Source organism: Ailuropoda melanoleuca, chromosome 1 (assembly GCF_002007445.2).
Source record: "Ailuropoda melanoleuca isolate Jingjing chromosome 1, ASM200744v2, whole genome shotgun sequence".
Lineage (NCBI taxonomy): Eukaryota > Metazoa > Chordata > Mammalia > Carnivora > Ursidae > Ailuropoda > Ailuropoda melanoleuca.
Genome location: NC_048218.1, coordinates 80,802,876 through 80,828,457, shown reverse-complemented (window position 1 = coordinate 80,828,457; position 25,582 = coordinate 80,802,876). Strand labels below are relative to the sequence as shown.

General features: G+C 40.4%; 1 protein-coding gene across 4 annotated transcripts in view; it reads right to left on the bottom strand.

The window, feature by feature from the left end:
* Window positions 1–1,675: 1,675 nt before the first annotated feature.
* MCCC1 (methylcrotonoyl-CoA carboxylase 1) overlaps window positions 1,676–25,582 on the bottom strand; it is a 61,396-nt gene continuing 37,489 nt past the window's right edge. For 2 of the 4 annotated variants that reach the window (XM_034662262.1, XM_034662267.1), the window contains exons 13-21: window positions 23,413–23,596; window positions 20,991–21,100; window positions 17,286–17,502; window positions 15,507–15,593; window positions 8,996–9,045; window positions 5,962–6,099; window positions 4,478–4,585; window positions 2,768–2,839; window positions 1,884–2,012 (exon numbers count right to left, since the gene is read on the bottom strand). In XM_034662262.1, coding sequence (XP_034518153.1) covers window positions 1,884–2,012; window positions 2,768–2,839; window positions 4,478–4,585; window positions 5,962–6,099; window positions 8,996–9,045; window positions 15,507–15,593; window positions 17,286–17,502; window positions 20,991–21,100; window positions 23,413–23,596 — 1,095 coding nt within the window. Of the gene's footprint in view, window positions 2,013–2,767; window positions 2,840–4,469; window positions 4,586–5,961; window positions 6,100–8,995; window positions 9,046–15,506; window positions 15,594–17,285; window positions 17,503–20,990; window positions 21,101–23,412; window positions 23,597–25,582 lie in introns of all 4 variants that reach the window. The other 2 variants (XM_002928016.4, XR_002144394.2) reach the window with 2 other exon arrangements.

Sequence of the window (25,582 nt, the reverse complement as noted above, 5' to 3'; positions counted from 1 at the left end):
GGAGCAACAACCATTTCTTACCATCTTGGTTTCCAGAGGCCCCGGTATATGGCAAATGCTCTTAGAAGGAACAGATGCAGTCACATGCAAGGGAACTCGGCTCACACAGCACCACGGTGGGCAATGCTCTCAAAGAATCTCATCAATATGTGGGTAATTGGGCTAGCGGGCTTTAAATTCCTTCTATGCACGTTACTACCTATGACCAACACGGTCAATTAACAAGGAAATTGAGAGCTTGATCTTGTTCCGTGAAAGAGATGAAAGGGGGAAAATAGCAACTCCAAATTTCGACCAGTGCACCTTTGCTTTTCCCTCTTGTTTTGCTTGGATAGGGGCAAAGCTTCTGTTGCTAAAAGTAGAGTTTTTTAAAAGTTCTGGTTGAGATGGCCTTGTCCTTTATTACCCCATGCCTAAATATCTGTAAGAACTTCCTAACTGGTTTTCCAGGCTCCAGTCTTTTCCTCCTCCATCCACATGCATATGCTGCCAGATGAAATTTTTAAAAATATGATTGAATTATGAAAAGTTTCTATGGAACATGTTAGCTACGAAACATAATTGCATGATAAACATTACCAACCTAACCATTCAGCCCGAGGAGAACATTATCAGCAGCTTGCGTCTATCTCTATATACCTCACCTGTCTCAACCATTGGCCTAATTAATACCTGAAGCTAATCCCTGTCTTTAATTCTGATTCCAAAACACACGCCTTGATGTTTCTAGTCTGTTTATTTTGTTGTTACATAGTATTCCGCTGTGTGCCATACCTGAGTTATTTACCCCTTCTCCTGCCAACCAACTGGGATTGTTTCCAATGTTATGGGTAATGTGGCTATGAACATTCTTAGTGCACAAGTGCATTTGTGCATTTCTAGAAGTTGGGTCATAGGGTATGCAAATGTTCAGCCTTGTGAAATAATGTCAAAGTTTCTTAAAGGGGCTCTACTAGCCAGACAAATTTTCTACAAATCACTGTTTTCCCTGCTAAAAAATAATTCAGTGTAACTGCTACTTGCAAGATAAAAGCCAAAAGCGCTATTCTTTGCCAGCTAGTCTGGCCCCAACCTAAATTTCACACAATTCTCTTATAGCCCCCAAGTACCCCCTACTTCAGTTGGGCAGATGTGTTTTTGGATGTAGAACACACCTTACTCATTTTTTTTTTTTAAAGATTTTATTTATTTAGAGAAAGCCGACTCTAAGCTGAGTGTGAGCCTGATACAGAGTGTGATCCCAGGACCCTGAGATCATGACCTGAGCTGAAATCAAGAGCTGGACACTTAACTGACTGAGCCACCCAGGCGTCCCAGGAGAATCTTAAGCAGGCTCCACACCCAGCGTGGAGCGAGACACAGGGCTTGATCTCACAATCCTGAGATCACGACTTCAGCAGAAATCAAGAGTCGGACACTTAACCGACTGAGTCACCCAGGCGCCCCAGGAAAATCACGTTCAACTCAATCATGTTTTCAGATTTGCTTCTGTCTCTGAAATATGCGTATTTTCATCAAGATTTTAAGCGGGAAATAATTTAAACAACCTTTTCTCTTCCAGTCCTTCTCTTTTGATCAAGTTGCTACCCACCTTCCTAAAAGACACTCTAGTGTATAAAATCTGAGGCAGAAACAAACTATATTAGCTTCCAATAAAAAAGTGTAACTCAATTTATTAGTATGAAATATTTTGAGATAATTTATTGTATTGGTGACCCTAGTACATGATTCTCAAAGATAAAAATGTGTTTTAGCATAATCATACAATCTTAGTAAAACCGCTGTTTTTAGACTCCGAGGAAAGCAGAAAGGCACTTTCTCTTTTGGTGTAGAGATACCATATCGAAGATGCTGCTAAAGGGGTCCCGTTTCTTTGACAGAGTTTATTCTGCTTTTCTTTTGTCAGATTCCTCTTCCTCAAACTCGATTAAAGGAGCGTGTCTTTTGGCCTGAGAACCTTCTTTGTAGAACATTTTCTTGATCGTGCCGTCCTTTGGAGACTTGATGGTGTGCTGCAGGGACAAGACGCGACAATGACTGCAACGCCAATGAAGACTGAGCACGCGGCAAGGCAAGAGAGATGAAAAGTGAAAACTAAAGCCATTATTTTGATGTTTCTCGAGCTTTTTTTATACCACAGCGCGCAGAGAAAAGAACATTTTCACGGTGTGCTTTGGGTTGTGAGGAGTCACTATGCTGACATACCTGTAACACGCCCAGGTCACTGACCGGGAAGCTCTGGCCTCACTGGTAATTCGCAACAAGCCCGACCGCAGGGTCTCACTCGAGTAACTGTTAAAAACTACCGATCCCTGGGCCCCACCCGAGGAGACCCCAGTTCAGCCAGTCCGGGGAAGGAGTTTTGAAAAGCTCTCCCCATCAGGTGATTGTAATATGTGGCCAGGCTAAGAACTACTGGCCTACAATTTCCAACCATTTAAAAGCCTCAGCAGCTCATCTAGTTTGACGGAGGTTTTCACCTTAGTACTGATGCTTGGCATCCAAAACACCAACAGTTATCAGGTGGGTGACAGCCTGAATTTAAGCTACTGATAATTTCTTTAATTTCAGTATCAGAATTGAGTTTCACAAAATTAAAATGAAAACGTATTTAAAAGCAGGGTCGTTTGGTTTTATGTCCTGCAGTTGATGCTTCATCAACCCGTGGCTCTTAATATTTAAAATGGCATGACCTTATGAAAGAAGGCAAAAAAAAAAAAATTGAGTTCCCAAGTTTAATTGGCAAGTGAACTTGTGATTTCATTACCTCCATTTTCATGGCAATCATAACCATTAGAGAATCTCCAGCTTTTACTTTGTCTCCGACTTTCACAAATATCTACGAATTAAGAGTGACAGGTTAATATTTAAAAACACGGAGGTCCCTTGTGGCACAGAGCTGGTGTACGAATGTACACAGCAGAGGTACGGATCTATGTGGCTGTCTTATCTGCCAGGTGCGCCGGGGCAAATCAGAGACCTACACGTCAATCTGCATTGCTGGCCCTCTTGTCAGTGGGGAGCACTGCTTAACTCCTCACCTCCATCCCTAAACCATCTAGTTTTCCTTCAATTGGTCAATATGCTTTATATATCTTGTGTCTTCACGAATGTACAGACAAGCCATACCACCAGCAAGGAAGAACCAATATACTTAAATGTCATAGGCAGGATGAAGGGTCATGCCTGGTTTTCTAGATTTTATAGGTAGTCTAGGATAGTGCTCCAAGCTTGGAGGCCCCTGTGTAGTAAATGCATAGACTGTCTTCATGTGAAAGAATTAAACTTATTGGCAAACTTGCAAAAAATCTCTATTTTCCTTTTTACATGTATAAATGAACTCAGATATCCCATGTCTCACTGTCTTCTTGGTTAACATGGTGATGAAGCAGTTTTTGGAAATATCACACAGTGGAGTTAGATTCTAAAGTCAATGTGTAGAGCCCAAAGTGTGAAAAATGAGAAACACCTCTGAAAGCCCCCAAATCACCCAATGCTGGGTGATGCTATAATGGTGCTTGAAGAAATCCATGGTCTCAGGGGCAGCTGTGGGGAAAGTGTGCATCTTCTACCCACAGATGTGCAGGGATGCCCACATTATGGAATGTCCATGGGAATGGAGACTGAGTGATCCAACTCTCTGAGCTCATACTCCCTCTGGGGCAAATATCTGGGGAGGGGAATGGTGGGTGCAATCCCTTTCACTACTTAAATGGTTATTTTCTTCTTTTTGGGTACCAAGAATACAGAGCTGAATTTTTATTACTTAGATGCATTTAAAGGGACTTTATGTGACCCCAGTACATGATTCTCAAAGATAGAAATGTGTTTTAGCATAATCATACAATCTTAATCTTAATCTCTGTATAAAAAGGAGACTACTGATCCACCACGATGTGAAGTTATTTCAGTATGGATCTTAACTCTGAATACACACAGCATTCAACACCAAACCTCATAGTTCTTCACCAGTACCAGTCTTTCAAATTTTATTTTAACATACATGCAATTATGTACATTAGAAAAAATGTTATTTCGTGATAAATTGTCTGCTGTTAAATTTAACAATAAAAAACGCCCTTTTTGATAATGCTTGGTGAATGCTCCATTTTAATCATCAAAAGACAAATTTAGATGATTTGTACTTTGATGGAAATTCCCACTTTCAGAAATAACAGTATCATAAAATGGGTATTTTCACTGAAGACTGAACACAGAACTTGAATCTATCACACGGTCTCTTGTTTTCTTTCTTTTTTTAAGATTTTATTTCTAAGTAATCTCTACACACACCATGGGGCTTGAACTTAACAACTCCAAGACACACGCTCTATCAACTGAGCCAGCCAGGTGCCCCAGTCTCTTGTTTTCTTGAATAGGATATTTCCAATGAGAAAGATTTGGAGAGGGAAAAATGATGTATATGCCATTTACTGAGCCTTACTGAGCATCCTTCTACATATATTCACCTCATTACCTTTTCAATGGTACCCGTCATAGGAGCTATGGTACCTTCCTGAGTTTCACCTGAGCTCATTGAAGACAAGTATTTGGGGACTGGGATGCCAATCTGAGTACTTCCATCCTATAAATAGAAAACAAACGGGAAATGAAATCAAGATCAAATCACTGTAGTTTTATTTATATACCTAAGGTAGTGACTATTTTCAAGCTATTTGTTAATTATTAGTCATCTTTAATACCAGCGTTCTAATCTAGCTTTGTGACCTTAAGCAAATTACTAACCCCCTCTCAGTATTGGTTTCCCATTATAAAGGAGTAATGGCATCATGCCTCACAGGGCCTTAAAGGAATTAATGTATATAACTGTTGATAAAAGACAGCCACTGTCTGAAAGCCATTCTGAGCAGCATCCCACTATCAAGTGCTTGGTCTAAGCCAGGAACTGTGTGTGTGTGTGTGTGTGTGTGTGTGTGTGTGTATACACACACACACATATATATATATATATAGTCATTGATCATCACAGCAAGCTTATGAGATAGGTAGGTACTGTTATTTTTCCTGTTCAGAGAAGGGGGAACTGAAGCCAGGGAGTTTAACTTGCACGAGCTCACACAGCTGCTCAGAGGTAGAGCCGGGATTTGAACCAAAGCGGCTTCACATTCCAGAACTCCTACTCGTCACCACTCCTTCATTCTGCCTCCACCACCATATTGTTATGACAGAGTACTGGAAAGGAGAGCCTGCCCAAGTGAGATCACCCTTGACTCTGTATACAGTAAGCAGTTTAATTACCGGAATACTAAAGGCATTTCATCACAAAGGAGTATGATCTGTAAGACGGATCTCAAATGTGAGAAGACCCTGAAGAGGCCACAGTGTATCTGATAACCCGTTTTGTTTTTTTTTTTCCTGCCCATGCAGAAACTACTGGTTCATCAGGCGGCAGGCTCCTAACTGGGAGCAACGAGTCAGGAGACATGCTCCTACCCAAATCTATGCCATGCCTGCCTCAACCATCAACCATCCTTTGACTGCCAAGATACCACCATTAACCCCCACTACCTGCCTACTGCCCCCCTTCTCCACAAGGAATATGGGGTCCACAGACTCTTCTCTCAGTGGTCACCTCCTCCCAAATCCCCAGAATTCCAAGTGCCAGGAGGACGGGTTTGGGAAAGTACTCAGGCACCAAATCCCTGAGAAAATACCGCACACTGGGCACTGAGATACTCTCTGACAAGAAGAGTGTAAGGATGTGTTTCAGAATTAAAGGGAGAAAATGGATATGTGTCTATCAGTGAGGAGCTGTGTGAACAAAAGAACTAGGGAAGGCAGGACTGTGGCAAAGAAACAGAGTGGAGAGGAGGACAGAGAGGAAAAGGTCACAGCAGTGACGGAAGGAAGCAGGGTCTTTCTAATGTTTCAGTGTGATGCCTCTGGTCAAGCAATGTTCTCCCAAACCTCAACAGTGTTATTATAAAAAAGAGACATTACCATGGAAAACAGGTAAACAGTATTTTCCAGGATAATTAGCTTAGTTTTACTAGCAACTCCATTTACAGAACATTTCAGGTAAGTGCAGTCTCCCTCAGTACAAAGAACACCAAGGACTTGGAAAGTTTTATCTTCAATCTGAAAAACACAGAAAAATAAGATTTTTAAAATAAATAAACAGCCCTACAGAATTAATAAAATCAGAATCAATTCTTTTCTATTAATAGTTTCAAAAGGTAACAGGTGAACTATATTTTTTTGAAAGCCATGTAGGAACTTTCCCCTAAGATTCATAAACAAAGTACTCTAGATAGAAACAATATAAGATAAGTAAAAGAAAAAAAACAGATAATGCTCTACAGATAAATGTTCATTTAAGAATAACCATAAAGATATGAATACAAATCAAATTAAGCAAGACTATTAAAATTCTATTGACTATATTACACGTTAGTATTCATTTCTGAGTACCTGAAGTCAAATTTGGTTTTACTATGCCAATGTTAGTAAAGAAAAAAAGCCAGAACCACGTAATTAAATGGTATATCTTTTATCTCCCCAACATGCAGATCAAATTTATGGGTTTCCGTTTTGAGTTTAAGAAGATAAATTAGCTGGAGACTGGCCACAGTTCTCTTACTGTAAGAGAGAATGCCAAAGCACAGATTTCACACTTGATCTTTCAAGGAAGCTGACAAAGGGACATGAAACATTTCTGTTTTAAAAAATGTCTTCTCACATATACACTCAAGAAAAAAAAATTCCTTTACACACAGGAAATCCATTTAAATCTTCTCTATTTTTCATTTCAATTCCCGTGAGGTTATTGTCAAAGTCCCGTGGCTATTCTTTTCAAATATATTACAGAGGCGAAGGTGAACCAGGTTACTCTGCAGTATTTATATGCTGGTTCTCATCTATCCTAAGTTAAATATGACATTTAATGGGCTCTGTAACCTACTAAAACAGCCATTTGAATGTTTGTGAAATTCTCAGGACATAAAGGTTAGATCGGGAACAGTTTTGTTTAAAGGTTTACACAAGCGCATTCTAAATTTGTGAATGTAGTTCAAAGAGCAGATTAGAACAAATCTGTAGTTGACTTTACCAAGGGAATAAAAAGGGGTCCCCAAACCAGAGGTGCCAATGTGAATTACAACTCTCATACACTAAAATAGGTAGACTTCCCAGTTTTTCTGAATCTCAGTGAAACAAGATGGTATCTCACGGCATTGGCAGATCCACTGCATACCCTCCATCAGTCCTTTTTGAAGGACTTAAAGTCTCTTGGCTCACATTAAAAATGATTTATTCTGCTCTCTGAATTTGTGCCTTATTATATAGGAATTTGGTTGAGTTCTCACACTGTTGGCTTTTTTAAAAATCCATTTCCGCATTTCATTTCGCCAGTGTAATGGACTGCTTTTAATTGAGGATTATCACGAACATTTTGACTAGAGATTCTCCAAGTATGACCTGCAGATCCCCTGGGGTCCCCAAGACCCTTTTTGGGGTCCACAAAGTCAAACTGCTTCATAATAATACTAATGTTGCTTGCCTTTTTTACCTCATTCTCTCATGAATATACAGTGGGATTTTCTAGAGACTGCAGGATATGTGATAATGTTACCTTGACAGCTAATGGAACGTATGCTTGTATAATCTTAGGTTTTAAATTTTCTCGGTTTATCTTACAACTCAACAACAACCAAAAAAACCAACCTGATTTAAAAAAGAGGGAAAGGACTTGAATAGACATTTCTCCAAAGAAGATATACAAATGGCCAATTAGCATATGAAAAGATGCTCAACATCATTATTCATTATGGAAATGCAAATCAAAACCACAGTGAGATAACACTTCATACCCATTAGGATGGCTATTTTAAAAAAGACAAAAAAGAAACAGAAAATCAATGTTGGCGAGAATGCAGAGAAAAGGGAACCCTCGTGCACTGTCGGTAGGAACGTAAAATGGTGCAGCCACTTTGAAAAAGAGTACGGTAGTTCCTCAAAAACTTAAAATAGAATATGAACATATGATCCAGCAATTCTACTTATGGGTATATGCCCAAATGGATTAAAAACAGGGTCTCAAAGAGGTATTTGTCCCCCATGTACATAATAGCATTATCCACAATAGGCAAAAGGTGGAAGCAACCCAAGTCTCCATCAAGAGACGAATGAATAAACAAAGTGTGGTATATAGAGGCAATGGAATATCATTCCGCTTCAAAAAGGAAGGAAACTCGGACACATGCTACAACGCAGAAGAACCTTACAGACATGCTAAGTGAAACAGCCAATCACAAAAGGACAAATGTTGAACGATTTCATTTATATGAGGTACTTAAAGTGGTCAAATTCATAGACATAGAAAAGTAGGACCGTGGTTGCCAGGGGCTGGGGGCGGGGGGCGGGGAGTGGAAAGGGGCAAGTGGAGAAAAGAGGAGATGGATGGTGGTGATGCTTGTACAACAATGTGAGTATATTTAATGTCTTTACACTCCAAAATGTTTAATATGGTAAATTTTACATATAATTTTAAAAATATACATTAAAAAGAACAGTAAGAAATAAAAGTATGCTCGGTTTAACTTTCTAAATGGTAAATATTAATATATGTAATTAACACAAACAAAAGCTCTTTGGGGAGTCTTAATAATTTTTAAGGGTGTACGTGGATTTGGAGACCAAAAAGTTTGAGAACAGCTGCTTTAGATGTAAATACATGCACATACTTCAGAGACTTGTCAGGCGTCTGATTCAAAGCTATCATTACCTTTTTTTTTTTTTTTTTTTTACAAAGTTTTCATTCTTGAGAGAACCACAGCCAAATTGAGGAGACAATCAGAAACTGTAGAGGGGGTAATTTCCCCAAATTGGTCTGAAATAAAAGCACATGACATCCTCCTAACTATAGTCATACTGGTCACTGGCTTAGGAGAAACCAGAGGGCAAACAAAGGAGCCTCCTCGGCATGAGAGAGATCAGCTTTAGTTCTCAACTGTCGAACAAAACCAGTAAGACTTACCCGCATGCCGTACGACCCATCGTGGTTATATGTTACAGCTATGGTTACATCTTTATGGAAAAGGGGGGAAAATGGAAGAAAAATTAGAAGACATTCATTTATTCAGTAACTGATATTCTACAAATCTCTTTCAACCTAAAAGATAACCAGCTGTTAGGGATATCGGCATCTTTTAACTCACTGACAATAAAGATTAAAAAAAAAAATCTATAGGTAGATTCCAATAAAGGTGAATTTCAAAGTTTTCTTTTTTAAAAAATGGAGTTTTAGCATTAACTCTTACAGAGAAGAAACTGATGGTCACCAGAGGGGAGGTGGGTGGGGGGATGGGTGAAACAGGTGATGGGGATTAAGAGTACACTTATCTTGATAAGCACTGAGTAAGTATAGAATTGCTGAATCACTACATGGTACACTTGAAATTAATATACATTAGAATTTTTTAAAAAATAGAATTTTTGCTCTTAAAATGTTGTAGGATATTTTAGATATTTTTCCTTCAACAAGAAAAGTTGCAGTGTTAAAGTAGGAAATGCAATGGATTGGGAGAGAGAAATTCTAGTTTAAGACCCAAATCTGCCATCTGTGCCATGAACCCGTCTGTGATCTTGACTAAGTCATTTCAGATCTCAGAGTCCTGATTTCCTGGTCCATTCTGACCCATTAAATGGGCATGAGAATGTAACAATGATTTAATAAATGTGAAAGTGCTTTGTAAACTGTAACAGACCATACAAATATAATATACAATATATTTCATAGTATTATGTGAACACAGAATTGGTTAAAGACTCTCCTAGGAGATGGGGGAGGAAGAAAAAAAAAAAGACCTTCCTAGGAAATGGAAATCAAAAGTTCTGTGGTACAGAGAATGCAGACCAAAGTCATTTCATCGACTCCTGATACTTTAACCACCATTTTGATGCTGCCAGCTCAAATCTATTTCCAGCCCTGACCTTCCTTCTCCAGAACTCTGATTAGTCATTCCCAGCTGGATGCTCTATCGGCACCTTAAAGTGAACATGGTGGGTCCAATAAATCATCTCCACGCTCTGCCTGGATTCCCTCCCGCCCTGGGAGCTCCATGACTGGCACTACTATTTTCCTTGTCATCCAGGTTGAAAACCTGTCATCCTTACCTTCTCCTTTGCTTTCCACATGCAATAGTCACAACAAAGTTGCCAAATTCTTCCCCATCTGTTGTATTCATTTCTTCCTCTCATTCCCATCACTCAACCCTGATTCAGGGGGAAGGCCGCAGGCCTGGGTAACGCTGAGGTCTTCTTGGGACTTCCTGCGTCCTGTCTCAGCCCTTCCAGCTGATGCTTCCTAGCATGTGTTCACGATATTCAAAATACTTGGCCTGGTATTGAAGGCCCTGTAACTCTCAGTTTTATTTCCCACCATTCTTTTACACGGTCCTATATTACAACCAAATGGGAAAATGGGCCAGTTGATGTTCTCCATATGCGCCTCCAGTCTTCCCCGTACTGGGCCTCTTTGCTCATGCCCCTCCTTCACCATGTTGCCAGTCCCCAGCCACACCAACTGAAACCTCGCCCTGTGTTCACGTCACGCTCATTCACGGTCCCTGGGAAAAGTCTGTCTAGCTGGAATGAATTTACTCTTCTCTGAACTAGATAGACGTTTGCATATAAAACACCATTATGATTCTTTCCTCATCCAGTTTTCTCATAGAATGATTTTTCTCTTTATCAGCAGTTTTAAAAAAAAAGTGCAAAAATAAAACTGTTCACAAAAGTCAAATACTGAAGTATATAAACTAAAAAGGGAAGTCCTCTCTATTGCCCAGTGTAACAACTATTAAACTCTTTAATGTGAGTCCTTTCAGAACACACAAACTTATATTTTTTAATAAAAATAGTATATTCTTATACATATTGTTCTGCAACCAACTTAAAATTTTTTTTTTATTTTTCCAACTTTTTTTAATTAACATGTGACACATATATCCACTTTGTGTTTCAATAGTAGGGAGGGGGTAGTTCAATAATAATGATGATGACGACGACAGCTAATGTCTACTGACTGCTTGCTATATGCCGCACAACGAGCTTTCTATGTGTCTTCTCATTTAGTATCCACAATAACTCAAGGAAGTAATTATCACTATCATTCCCATTCATAGCTGAGGACACTTGATGCTTACAGAGAGTGTGTGTCTTGCCCAAGGGTCACAGACAACAGAGGAACCAGAATCAAACCCACAACAGCCTAACTCCAGGGTCTTCATTATTTTTAGCTTATTTTATTTTTTTTAAAGATTTTTCTATTCGTATTAGAAAGAGAGCAGAGAGAGGCAGAGAGAACACAGCGGGGAGGAGCAGAGGTGAGGGAGAGAGAGAGTCCCAAGTAGACTCTGCGCTGACTGTGGAGCCTGAAGCAGGGCTCGATCCCACGACCCTTAGGTGCCTCAGGGCCTCAGCCCAAACCAAGAGGCGGACGCCTAACCAACTGCGCCCCCCAGGCAGGGTCTGCATTATTAACCACCACACCATCTATCTTCCCAACATACCCACTTCTCTGCTAGATGGTAAATTCCTTAAGAGGGAAAAGTAGGGACAAAGACATCATTTTTTCCTCTTCACATTACTCAGAACATCTATTTTTTTGAAAACTTTGTAATGAACATATAAGTAAATGAAACTTCTCCAACCTACATCTTGCCAATATATTTTAACCCTTCTTAAGAGAAAATGCATCCAATTATACCAGATTAGGATTTTTTTCTATTTATGAAATATGAAAAGTATTTAGCTGACATGAATGCCAACAGAATCATAGTAAACACATTGCCAGGAAAACTCTCTAAATTCTTTTAAAAAAATTTCTCAAAAATTTGAATTATAGTTGACATATATTAAATTAGTTTCAGGTATACAACACAGTGAGTTCAGCAATTATATACATTATGAAATGCTTACCATAAGTGTACTACAATATTATTGACTATATTCCCTATGTTGTACTTTCCATTCCTATGACTGACTTGTTTTATAATTGGAAGTTTGTACCTCTTAATCCCCTTCACCATTTCATCCACTTGCCCCCCACTCCTTCGGCAACCATCAGCTTGTTCTCTACGAGTCTGTTTCTCTCTTTCTTGTTTATTCACTTGTTTTATTTTTTAGATTCCACATACAAGTGAAATCATATGACATTTGTCTTTCTCTGGCTTATTTCACTTAGCATAATACTGTCTAGGTCCATCTGTGTTGTCACAAAAGGCAAGATTTCATTCTTTCTTAAGGCTGAGTAATATCCCATCGTGTATATATGCCACATCTTCTTTATCTATTCATCTATCGATAACCCACAGCTAACATCATACTCAATGATAAAAAGCTGAAAGTTTTCTCAGTAAGGTCAGGAACAAGACGAGGATGTTCGCTCTCACCACTTTTACTCAACATAGTACTGAAGTCCTAGCCAGAGCAATCAGACAAGAAAATAAATAAATAAAAGGCATTCAATCGATAAAGAAGAAGTAAAACTGTCACTATTTGCAGATAATATGTTACTATACATAGAAAATCCTAAAGACTCTACCAAAAAACTATTAGATCTAATAAATGAATTCAGTAAAGTCACAGGATACAAAAATCAATACACAAAAATCTGTTGCATTTTTATTCACTAATAATGAAATAGCAGAAAGGGAAATAAAGAAAATTCCATTTACAATTGCACCAAAGAGAATAAATTCTTTCATATGTTACAGGGTAACTGAACTTGCTCCTCCCTCCCCTAGTTATCTCTAGAGCTCCGCAAGAGAACGTTAAACATACTCTTATTTCTCTATTTGTAAAATTAATTAATTAATTTTAAGGAAGCTCTATGCCCAATGTGGGTCTTGAACTCACGACCCCATGATCAAGTTGCATGCTCAACAGACTGAACCAGCCAGGCGCCCCATCCCCTTATATATTTAATAAGGTATGGAAGTGTGTAGCATGGTGCAGTGTTAGGTAAGTGCATATACCCCGGAGTGTGGGTTCGAATTCCGGCTCCACCAATTACTTTCGGAATGACTTTAAGAAAAAATTATTAATCTCTCTAAGCTTTGGTTCCCCATTTATAAAGCTGACACTAATAATAACATCAATTTCATTGGCCTGTTCTGAAAACGATAATTAAATAACCCATGGAAAGCACTTAGTATCTGGCATATACAAAACACTCAATAAATCTTAGCTATTATTCTTATTCTTATTATTGAGGGTAGGGCAGGGTTTTGTGAAGCACGGCCACTAGCAACAAAGTAGGAATATTTTTCAAGCCTTAAGTATTTAAAATACTCGATCATTCTCACTGAGATCATTAAGAGCTGGTTCTACTTTAGACTCATAAATGCTCCTGGGCCCTTAAGACTTCCTGTTTGGTGTACTCACTTACTAAGCCATAGCTACTGTCAATTGGCATTTATCAGAGACCCACAAGAACATTTCTGAAAGCTGTTACATTCGGGCCTGGGTTATCATTGGAAAGACTACCAGAAGGACGTAGTGAACAGCAATCATGCTGGTTTTCAATAATGTATTCATTTTTTAATTAAAAAATTTTAAAAATTTCCAAGAAATGCACTGTAGTTCAAAACAGTGCTAAGTGCCTTGGTGAAGCTCTCCATACCAAATAACACAGTTGGCTCATCAGAATCTTAATCACATGTGCAATTTTTCTGTTTAATTTAGGTTGAAGAGGCCACTGAAACTTTACTGCTACTGATACTTATATTCAGTATATAGGAGTCTAGTGTAAGATAATCCCTGATTTTGGAGGGGCTGTTTTTTAGAATGAAATGATTAAACATAGTAGCATAAAATGGACAGGCTAACCATTTGTAGAGTGCTACTCTATAAGGGATGTTTGCAAACTTTTTTTTTCCCATGTACTCAATACATTGAAGGTAATGACCATCCAGGCTCAGGATGAAAAAATATCTCAAGAGCTGTAACCCAATCAACTTCTGTGAAAAAGGAATTTGCTAAAAACTGAACAGATGTCTACACAGAGTTGAGATAAAGAAGATCTTACTCTGTCTGGGGAGGAGGGTACTGCCATGAGCTAGCAGGAGGATTCTGTTCTACCTGGTAGGCACGTTTCTATAATGGAGCTTTCACATTTCAATGACACCCCACATTCAAGGTTATGCAGCCCTCCCAGCTCTGACTCTGCACCCATCTGTCTTCCCACGCAAACTGTCCTGCAGCAGGAGGGATACTGCTATCAAGGGATTCTGATCCCTCTGGTACATTGTTCCAGCCACAAATTTATAAAAAATTAAAAACTTTTGATGTCAGTCTCTCCTGGCTTCAATTACAATAAATCAGTCCCACCCTCAGCCTACTCAAATTAGTTTGCCATTAAAAATCAATTTTCCACTGGGAAAGTAAAAATAGCACAGGAGTCAAGGTCAGAAAGGCTGGATGTCAATGTCACTAACTTTCAGTAAGTTACTTCACCTTCTCTGCCTCAGCTTCATCGGCCATACACAAGTATGGCAGGGACTCCCCCTCATTCAATTATAGTGAAGATAACTTTTTTTAAGACTTTTTAAAAAATTTTTAAAAAAAGATTTAATTTACTTATTTGACAGAGAGAGAGACAGCCAGCGAGAGAGGGAACACAAGCAGGGGGAGTGAGAGAGGAAGAAGCAGGCTCCCAACAAAGCAGGGAGCCCAACGCGCGGCTCGATCCCAGGACCCTGGGATCATACCCTGAGCCGAAGGCAGATGCTTAACGACTGAGCCACCCAGGCACCCCTTTTTTTAAGATTTGATTTATTTATTTGAGGGAGAGACAGAGAGAGAGCACAAGTGGTGGGGAGGGGCAGAGGGAGAAGCAGACCCCCTGTTGAGCAGTGAGCCCAACGGACACCGGGCTCGAGCCCAGGATCCTGGGATCATGATCAGAGCTGAAGGCAGACATTCAACCAACTGAGCCACCCAGGTGCCCCTATTTTGGTGAAGATAAAAAGTTACATGTGCCCAATTGGGCACTTAATATATCATAGCTCAATAACCCCCTTCCACCTGAAACACTGCCTGAGTGGTGGGTAATCTTACCCCCAGAGTAGTTTTGGATATTGTTTTTCTTATTTAAAAGTAGTACATTCTTGCTGAAGAAAAACTGCAAGGCAAAGAAAGTACAAAGACGTGGGTTGTGGGGTTGGGGGGAGAGGACACAAATCACCTCAGGTCCTACTACCCAAGGGTCACCTAACATCTTGGCATATTTCATTTAGTCATTTTGCTATGTATATTTTATGACACGTTTTTCAAATTTTTACAAATTATAGAAAAAGGAAAAAGAAGAAAAATACCACTCACTGTACCACCCAAGCCAATCAATCCTGGTATTCCTACCAGTGATTAAGCTAGGGAGTTAAAAAATGTAACTGACTGATCCGTGACTGGTGGATCCTTTTATTCCAGGTGAATGTGACCTACTTCTATGAGGCACACTCCTCTTTTAATAAAACATTACTTACTGTTTTTACCATCCCTCAGAGTTATGTTTCTGGTGTAACAGATATTCAGTCTTCTTCCACTGCTGGATGCAAAAGGCGAGTACTGATCTAGAAAAAAATTAAAATTCAGCAACAAATTTACAAACATCAAGCCTGACTTCATACCTTACAAAAAAAAAAAAAAACGTAAAACACCGGCCCTGTGCTGGCAGCCCAAATGTGTCTTCTTTGTCCTTACAGCTTTAAATTTAAATTAGATACTTTCATTTACATCTCAGGAAATGTCATATGAAAAATTCCAGCTTCTCTGAAAAATCAAGAGTATTTGCAGCCTAAGCACCCTTCCTCTGGGGGCGTAAGTGGCACAGTGGTCTCCCCTTCTTGGGCAAATGCATTCCAGGTCACCAAAATGTCCACCACTCACTACTTTCCTCTCGCCTCGCCTCCCTCTGCGTCACCTGTCCCGCCCACAGGCTTGTGCGCTCATCCTCTGTTGGACGATATCCAGGAGTTAACAGCAGAGCTGAGCTGAAGCCATTTCTTCTGAAGCTCATACGTGTGCCGGTTACAAAGTGTAAAAAGGAAGGAAAGAGTAAGAGGACACTTGATTCTAGGGCACCTGGGTGGCTCAGTTGGTTGAGCTTCTGCCTTCGGCTCAGGTCGTGATCTTGGGAGTCCCGGGATGGAGCCCCACGTCAGGCTCCCTGCTCAGCGGGGTGTCTGCTTCTCCCTCTGACCCTCCCCCCCTCGTGCTCTCTCCTCAAATAAATACATAAAATCTTTAAAAAAGAAAAAAGAGGCTACTCGATTCTAACCATGATGCGTTCAGGCTTAGGAACCCCATGTGGCATATTTAGAGGCACTTCCTGTCGTGTAAAAGGACAAAATGAGAATAGAGCACACATCTCCTAAAGCTGTAATTACATATTTTAAACTTTCAATATAACTTTCTTGAATGAATCTAGAAATTAAAGCTCCTAATAATAAAATCCTATAATATAATAATCCAAAAAATAATGAAGAGATAAGTGGATTAATTTTTTTTTCTTGTTTGCTTCAAAGGTCAGCGATAGCCTGAAGTAAATATTCTGGAGCAAGTTTGGGAGAGCTCAGATTTTGCTCAATTTAGAGGGAAGAACTTTTACAGGAAGAACTGACTGAAACCATAACAGGCTAATGAGTTCTCGTTACGAATTTCGAGCTTCCTGAGGTGCTAAGAAGAGGTTGAGCAACAACTTAGTGGGGTATGTGCGTGTGGCAACCGGGACGAATCTCTGCCCAGTCCTTCCCGTGCTCAGATTCTCCGATTTGAGGAAGTACCTCGGTCTCTAGTTCGTCAGAAATTTGATCACAGAATGGAAAAGGAGGAAATAACGCAACGATAAATCTCAGGTAACCCAAGAGAATCTGAGAGTCTCCAGTGCTCTTCCATCCCTCGGACCAAGGAAGTGGCCACAGGTACAGAACGAACAATAACGTAGGCCTTTGGGGAGCAGTGAATTGAAAAAGCTTTGGAAGGAGTCAGCACAGGGTGTAGGAAGAACTAGTGTTTGGTTGAAAAAAGATCCATCTCAACGCCGCTAGGCAATTCGTTCAGTTATATTTAACGGGTTAGGAAGTGTTTATGGGCACATCCATGCTATTCCAATCTACTTCACCCTAAAAACCACATTAGCAGAGGGCGGTGTCAATCACGGAGCGAGGAAAAGGGACGCGAGAGCGGCATCAAGAAAGCAAAGCACCTCCAATGCTTAGTCACAGACTCTGAACAAGCAGAGCAAAGAGAAAAGCATTCCATACCTTGTGACTGAATGTTGAAAACGTCAGACACGGCTTTCTCCTTGAGGATGAGACCCAGAGCTGCCTGGCATAAAAACTCCTTGGGTGTGGCCTTCCTACTGGGAAACAGTTCTTTGTGGTGCTGAGCGATGAAATCAGTGTGCACGTTCCCAGCCTCAAACTCTGGGTGGCCGGACAGGCTGAGGAGGAAGTCAATGTTGGTGTGCAGTCCGACAATCTGGGAAGAGAATAAAGCCCACGTCCCCAGTGAGTGGGGAAAACAACACGTTCAGAAAATTGTTTCTATGGCATCTGCTCTTTGTACGAAGTATTTCCTACTACGGACAACTCTCAAGGAAAATAAAAAACCTATTAAGGTACCACCTGGCGGCAATAGGACCACTTGTAGGAGAAACAAAACAAAACAGAAAAACCCACTTCACCATCACTATCTATGTGGACTGAACACTTAAAACTGCATTTTATGATACACTTTAAAATGTAGTAAGCTACATTTTACTCTTTATGATACAGAGGACATAGGAAATGATGTTCTGGTAGGTAGTGTGGAGACATTTAACTGACTCAGGCTAGGAAAGTGATAAATGTTAAGAAACTTAAATGAGATTTATTTGCAAGATATTGAAGGCTTGCTGCTCAGAATACTCCCACAAAATAGGAAGACTGCAAACAGAGAATAGGTTTGTTACACTGAAGAGGGGAGAGGATCAAATGACCTAAAAGGAACTTCCTTCCAACACTAAAATCCAAACTTTACACACTGATATAAAAATGAAAAGGTGGGGCGCCTGGGTGGCTCAGTCCTTAAGCGTCTGCCTTCGGCTCAGGGCGTGATCCCAGAGTCCTGGGATCGAGCCCCACATTGGGCTCCATGCTCTGATGGAAGCCTGCTTCTTCCTCTCCCACTCCCCCTGCTTGTGTTCCCTCTCTTGCTGGCTGTCTCTCTCTCTGTCAAATAAATAAATAAAATCTTTTAAAAAAAAATGAAAAGGTATAAAATGAACCCACATACGCCCAATAAATGGGACCAAGGGTAAAACCAGCTATCCGAGGCTTGGGTTCATTAATTCATTAATCCAATCATTCATTTAATAGCCATTTACTGAGCACCGTTAGGTGCCAGGCCCTGATCCAGGTACTGGGGACACGATGAGGAACAAAACCTCACTGAGCTTACATTCTAAGGACAGATAACAGACAATATCTCTAAACAAATATCTAATATTATGTCAGGCCCTATGAAGAAAAATAAGGCTGGTTAAGGGGATAGAGAAGAGTAAAGGGCCCTATTTTAAATGGGGTGACCTGGTTTCATGCTACACTACAAAGCTGTAGTAATAAAAACATTATGGTACTGGCACAAAAATAGATACAAAGATCAATGGAACAGAACTGACAGCCCGGAACAAACCCACGCTTATACGGTCAATTAATCTATGACAAAGGAGGCTCAAGAATACACAATGGGAAAGGACCATCTTTTCAATAACTGGTGTTGGGAAAACAGGACAGTCACAGGCAAAAGAATGACACTGGACCACTTTCTCACACCATACACAAAAATAAACTCAAAATGGATGACAGACCTAAATGTGAGACCTGAAACAATAAAACTCCTAAAAGAAAACATAGGCAGTAATCTCTTAGATGTCAGCTTCAGCAACATATTTATAGATATGTCTCCTCAGACAAGGGAAACAAAAACAAAAATAAACTACTGGGACTATACCACACTAAAAAGCTTTTGCACAGGGAAGGAAACCATCAACAAAATGAAAAGGTAATGGCAGAAGAATGGGAAAAGATAGTTGCAAATGATATGTCCTGGTAAGGGGCTAATACCCAAAATATATAAAGAACTCCTACAACTCAACACCAAAAAACCTAATAATCCAATTAAAAAGTGGGCAGAGGACCTGAACAGACTTTTTTCCAAAAAAGACACAGAAACGGCTAACAGACACATGAAAAGATGCTCACCATCACTCATCATCAGGAAAATGCAAATCAAAACCACAATGAGATATCATCTCATACCAGTCAGAATGACTAGTATCAAAAAGACAAGAAATAATAAGTGTTGGTAAGGACGTGGAGAAAAGGCAATCCTTATGCCCCGTTGGTAGGAAAGTAAATGGGTACAGCCACTGTGGAAAATAATATGGAGGTCCCCCCCAAATTAAAAACAGAAATATCATATGATCCAGTAATTCCACTGCTGGCTATATGCCCAAATGAAATGAAAACATGAATTAGAAAAGATATATGCACCCTTTTTTATTGCAACAAGTTTTATAATCGTCAAGATATGGAAGCAACCTCAGTGTCCACCCACAGATGAAGGATAAAGATGTGGTATATACACATAACGGACTACTACTCAGCCCTAACAAAGAATGAAATCTTGCCATTTGTAACAACATGGATGGACCCAGAGGATATTATACTAAGTGAAATAAGTCAAAGATGAGTATCATTTGATTTCACTTACATGTGCAATCTCAAACACAAAGCAAACACACAATAGAAACAGACTCAAAAATAGAGAACCAGTGGCTGCCAGAGGGGAAGGTGGTAAGGGGATAAGGTAAACAGATGAATGGGATCAAGAAATATAACTTTCCAGTTACAAAATAAACCAGTCACAGGGATGAAAACTACAGCATATGGAATATAGTCAATAATACTGTAACAACTTTGGTAGTTGTTACAACAGATGGTAGTTACACTTATTGTGGTAAGTCCTGTGTAAGGTATAGAACTGTATCACTCTGTTGTACACTTAAACTAATATAACATTGTATATCAACTATACTTTAAAAAAAAATGGACAGGTGCCTGGGTGGCTCAGCCCGTTAAACGTCTGATTCTTGGTTTCAGCTCAGGTCATGATCTCAGGGTCATGAGATCAAGCCCTGTGTTGGGGGTGGAGTCTACTGGGGTTTCCTTCTCTCCATCTCCCTCTGCCCCTCCCCCTCACTTGTGCTTGTGTGCACTCTTTTTTCTCTCTCTCTCAATAAAGAAATAAAATCTTTAAAAAAAATGGAGCAGCCTGGGAAGGATTCTGAAGTGAGCAGGAGTTGAGGATGGTGAGGAGGGAGTCCTGCGATCATGTGGGGAAGGAACATTCTGGAAGAGAGAGTAGGAACACATGGCTCCATGCTGGGTGTGTCTAAGGAATGGCAAGGAGACCAGTGTAGGTGGGGGATAAGAAGTCTGGTCAAATTGATGACGTATAACACTTCGGATGTCACGGGTTAATAAGAAATTCTTCTATGAAGCAACATCAGTGTGGTCTGGGACTTACTGCACCAAGGAAATTAATATGCTACAAAAAAGCAACAAACTCTGTCAAATGGATAAAACTGAATATAATTATTTTCCTTTGGAGAAAATAAAACCAGACTGTAGGCCACACTTGTGCAGCTGGCCTTATCTAACAGGATGAATATGGATTTAATATCAGATTTCACTGAAGTATAACACTGACTTTAACAGTTTTAGCCCTGCAATTTTTCTTTTCTAGCTGAATCAAGAAGTCATTAAACTCTATTTTGACCCATGGGAATGTGAAATCAGTTTGTTCCTGAAATCTCGGTAATTGGTGGAAATAAGCTGACCAAGGCTGACCAGGCGTGACAGACATACTTGGCTGTGGAGATACACAGATCATCAGGGTCCCCAACATGGCCCCAGGGCACTCACATTGTACTGACGAAGGCTGTACCTCAGTTTCGTCAAGGCTGCCTGGCGATCTGCAGCCCATACGACCAGCTTTGCAATCATGGGGTCATAATGCACTGAAACCTCATCTCCTGAAATTGAAAAACCACAGTAACCGCTCCAAGTCAAAACTCAAAGTGATGAAGTATGGCACGCAAAACATTCTGCTGGGGCTTTATGCTCATTTCACACTTAATCTTCAGGAGCTCTTGGATGATAGATATCATTACTACTGTTTTATTCATGAGGAACTGAGGCTCACAGAGGTTTAAAAACTTACCACAAGTCTGAGGAGAATATGGCCATCCAAGGGCACCAGGCCCCAAAACTGATCCAATGACACACAGGCTGGCTTTCCCCGTCCTATCTTCTTCTGAACCCTCTTTTCCCTTCTCATTTTGGAAGTCAAGTCAAACTGCCTCTACCCTCTCTTGTCACAATCACTTCTCCCTTAGCATTCCCTTCCCTCCACCCCTCAGTCTCCTCATCAGAAAAATACGGATAATAATCCTACGATCCTGTTGGGTTCTTGGGAGTATAGACAATGAAAGGCCACGTGCCATACCCAGCAGAACCAATAAACAACTAGCAGCCATCACTACTAAGACGGAGTCTTAGAGACAAGAATCTGAACCACGCAGCCCGTCAGTTCAGGGCCACGGGCATGAAGACCCAGTTGTAAGCCTGCCCGTTCCATCCGAGCTGCTGGCTGGAATAGTTCAAACAAACAAACAAACAAACAGAACCATGTACATCTCATGGTTCAAGGTTAAAAATGGTTCAAGTCAAAAGGATGTGGTATGTTATAAAGAATACTGTGCTAGGACCTTTGTGTGATTTCTGGCAGGTTACTTGACCCCTCTGAACCCCAGGATCTTCATCTATAAAATCAAGGGGTTAGATTACACTCCCTTATCCATCATCCACCCACCTATCCACCCCATCACTCACCAACACATACTGAAAATTTCTAGGCCCAGGCCTGAGCAAGGTGCTGCAAATATAACGTGGAAGAAACTTACAATATAATGGGAAAACTAGACAAGGAGTAAAAGGTTACTGTAAAACAATATAATAAGGAAAGTGACCAAGGAATACACAAGGGGCTCAGGGAACGCAGAAGAGGACGGTTGGGGAAGCTAGATATGAAAAGCCGAGATATGAATCTGGGAGGCCTTCTCAGAATTACACCTCTGCTATCCTGAGCACCGTCAGTAATAAATTACGTTGCAAGTTTTGCTTGCCCTGAAGAGTCTTTCTTTTCCATTGCGAGTGTTCTCTATTCTCCATCTAAAGTGTCCTGCTGTTAAGTTCCAAAAATTTACTGACTATTAAATCTTGCTGTGGTTTAGCCAGAGCTCTCAAAAGTCTTCCGATTTGTCCTCCAGGGGTCCTGACCCCTCATTTTGGCTTTCAAGACACTGTGACCTGCTCTCACCCTGTACCTCCAGCTGCCCCTCCAACTATTCACCATCCTGACCCCTTTTCTCCAGCCCCACGTTTTCCTAGAGTTCCTCCAACACACCTGGAGTTAGGCTCTCCTTTCTTCACTGCTCTGTGTGCTGTTCAGTCGGCCTACTCAAATGCACTCCACACCTCCTCTTTGAAATGTGTCCCGGCTATACTGGCCTAACATAACCTCTAATCCTGAGAACTGCTTTTCATCACTCACCATCAGGATAACTTCTCTGGCAACTAAAGTCAAGGTGTTAGGAAAGCTCACAGCATGGACTCTGGAGCCAGAGAGACTGGGTCTGAATCTTGGCTCCAAGGGTGACCTTGGGCAAGTCACCTAATTTCTCTGTGCCCTGGTTTCCTCATCTAGAAAATGGGGAGTGATAGTAACACCTACTCGCAGTTCTCACGGTTAAAGCAGCCCATATAAAAAGTCACCTGGAACAAGGTATACAGTATAGAATAAATGCTATATAATTGTTATGACCATTGTTGTTAATCATACGCTATGAGAGCTCTTGCGCTGTTATTTTTTTATTTCTCTTTATTTCTTTTATTATTGTTTAGCTTGCACTGAATTTATATATTACTTCTCCAGCTTGACTTTAAGTCCCTTGAAGGCAGAGGGCATTGGGCATAGTGGGGATCAGTGACTTGAATCACTTTCAGAACTAGGCAGAGTAGAAATATAAAACAGCACGCACAAAATGTTATTTAGGTTTGAACAAGTACTGCTACAGTTCAACAAAGGGCGTATTGTTTAAAAATACTAGCTATTTTTCTTAAATAACTATTCCAGAAAGAAAAATAAAGATTAATGAGAAATCAATTAAGTCCTTTACTCTAAAACATCCTCAACATTTCCATAAGACACAGGGAAAAGACACCATCTGGAAATAATCACAGAAAATTCAAAAAGACCAAGACTTTTCATTTTATTTCACTTTACCTTGTCTCACTCCAGTTTCAATCCTAGTGCAAAGGTCTGCCTGAGGGGTGGAGAGATGCACCAATGGCCCAGCCCCGGGCATGAAGTTATTGTCAGGATCTTCTGCATATATTCTCGCTTCAAAGGCATGGCCCTGCAGACTTATTTCTTCCTGGCTCAAAGGAATCTTCTCTCCTGCTGCAATCTGGTAAAAGAAGATGTGCTTCTATGAAAATCCCCCTTATAGTACCTATGAGACTTGGGAAGTTGTTGGTCTTGCCTTTTTTCCATGGAAAATGTACATTTGGGCTTTATAACGAAGCCAAATAAAAACTATTATTTTATCCACCTCCCCGAGTTTGGGGCAAAAACAAAAATAGGTTAAAAAACAAATGCAGCTTGGAAATAATGTATTAATCACAATGGGTTTCTAGAGTTTTTAAGTAGAAAAAGCAGGTGAACTGATGACTAACTTATAAAGATCAGTGTTTTTTCGATGTAATTACAATTAAAATTTCTTACTGGCAAGATAATCTGTTTTCATTTAAAACATCAGTGCTCAGTTACCAAACCAATCTTTTTTTTTTATAGTTATTAGTTGGTGTTTTGGACTACACTCAGAGCTATGGCTAAAGTGTGGCATTTGTCATCTTTGTTAACCCTTTTTTTTTAAGTTTATTTAAGTTAATTTCTACACCCAATGTGGGGCTCAAACTGACTACCCTGACATTAAGAGTCACATGCTCTATCAACTGAGCCAACCAGGGGCCCCCATCTTTGTCACCTTCATCATCAAGTGAGTGATAAAGCAATACAGGAAGGGAAACGTGATGGTTTTCCAATTTTGTTATGTTAACTCCTATCGCGTGATGCCAGGTTACAAACAGGATGACCATCATTGTTTACCATTACTACAGTTATGCTGAGTACTATGTACCAATACAAAGCTCTCTCTCCGACTAGTATAATTTGGAAAAGGCTCTTGGAGGACATGCTGTCACTCTCTCGCTCTACTCTCTCAAGTTTTCCTCCAAGATGAGAAAAGGACAAACTGAGAAAGGAAAAGATACAGGGGAAGAAACTATGTAATTGAGCACCACTTGGAACTAAGCAGGTAAGCACGAAACAGAGGTAAAGGCTTCATCTCTTTAAAAATCTGTAGATAAGAAAAATCAGGAACCACAGCAATTAAGAATGAAAGGAAAATGGACTACGCTGAATGCCTTTATGATGTGGTGTTTCAAACCACAGACTCTGCAGCCCTATTGCCCGGGTTCAAATTTTGTCTATACTTACTCTGTTCTGGGCATGTTTCTTAACCTCTTGATGCTTCAGAGAAAAGTGCATACAGTAAGCACTACACAAATGCAGCTATTGTCATTACATTCTTATCCTTTATAATGAAATAATTTTTAATGTTCTAATAAAGAATTCTATTTGTCTTGATAGAAACAAGGAAAAGAAGGACCATGTGTCCGTATTTCAAGATGTGACCTTACTTCTGACTATGTAGCCCCATTTCAACCTGGCTTATCTTTGCCTATTTTCCTCTCAGGTTGGCTTCTATCTGGGCTCAGGAAAGACAGGCCCCAACCATGCCTCTGGATACTTGGAAGTTTGTGCCACATGAGTTCGCTCAGTCTTAGACACTGACTCTTTGGAACTCCTGGACCCTGGATGTTTTCCCCAGCTTCCCCTGGACATGGCTCCCCACCTGCGTCTGCAGCCTAGATGCTGACATCACTGCAGCCTCATTCTACGGAGCCCCTGACTCCAGAGGCTGGTCCTGGAGCTTGAACTCTTAACTCACCAAATGGCGAGGCCCCTTGTTTTACCTCTGCCTGGAAGCCAGACTCCAAAATGTCTTGAACATTGTAAATGAGGTCCAGTGGTATCCATCAGTTCTAGAATTCCTCCCCAGATAAGAAAAGCCTACTTCTCTTTTTAAAGGGCCTTCAAAGCTCTTGCAATTTCTTGAGATGAAGAAATAAAAGCCTACTGGTTCCCCTTATGTCCAAAAGCTTTCTCTTTCCTTCCCTAGAAACCTTTTATCCACCATGATTTCCAAAATTCTGGAATCCTGGGGTGCAGGAGGGCATAGTCAGTTAAGCATCCAACTCTTGGTTTCAGCTCAAGTTGAGATCTCTGGGTCGTGAGATTGAGCCCTGCACTGACCGGGCTCTGCACTCAC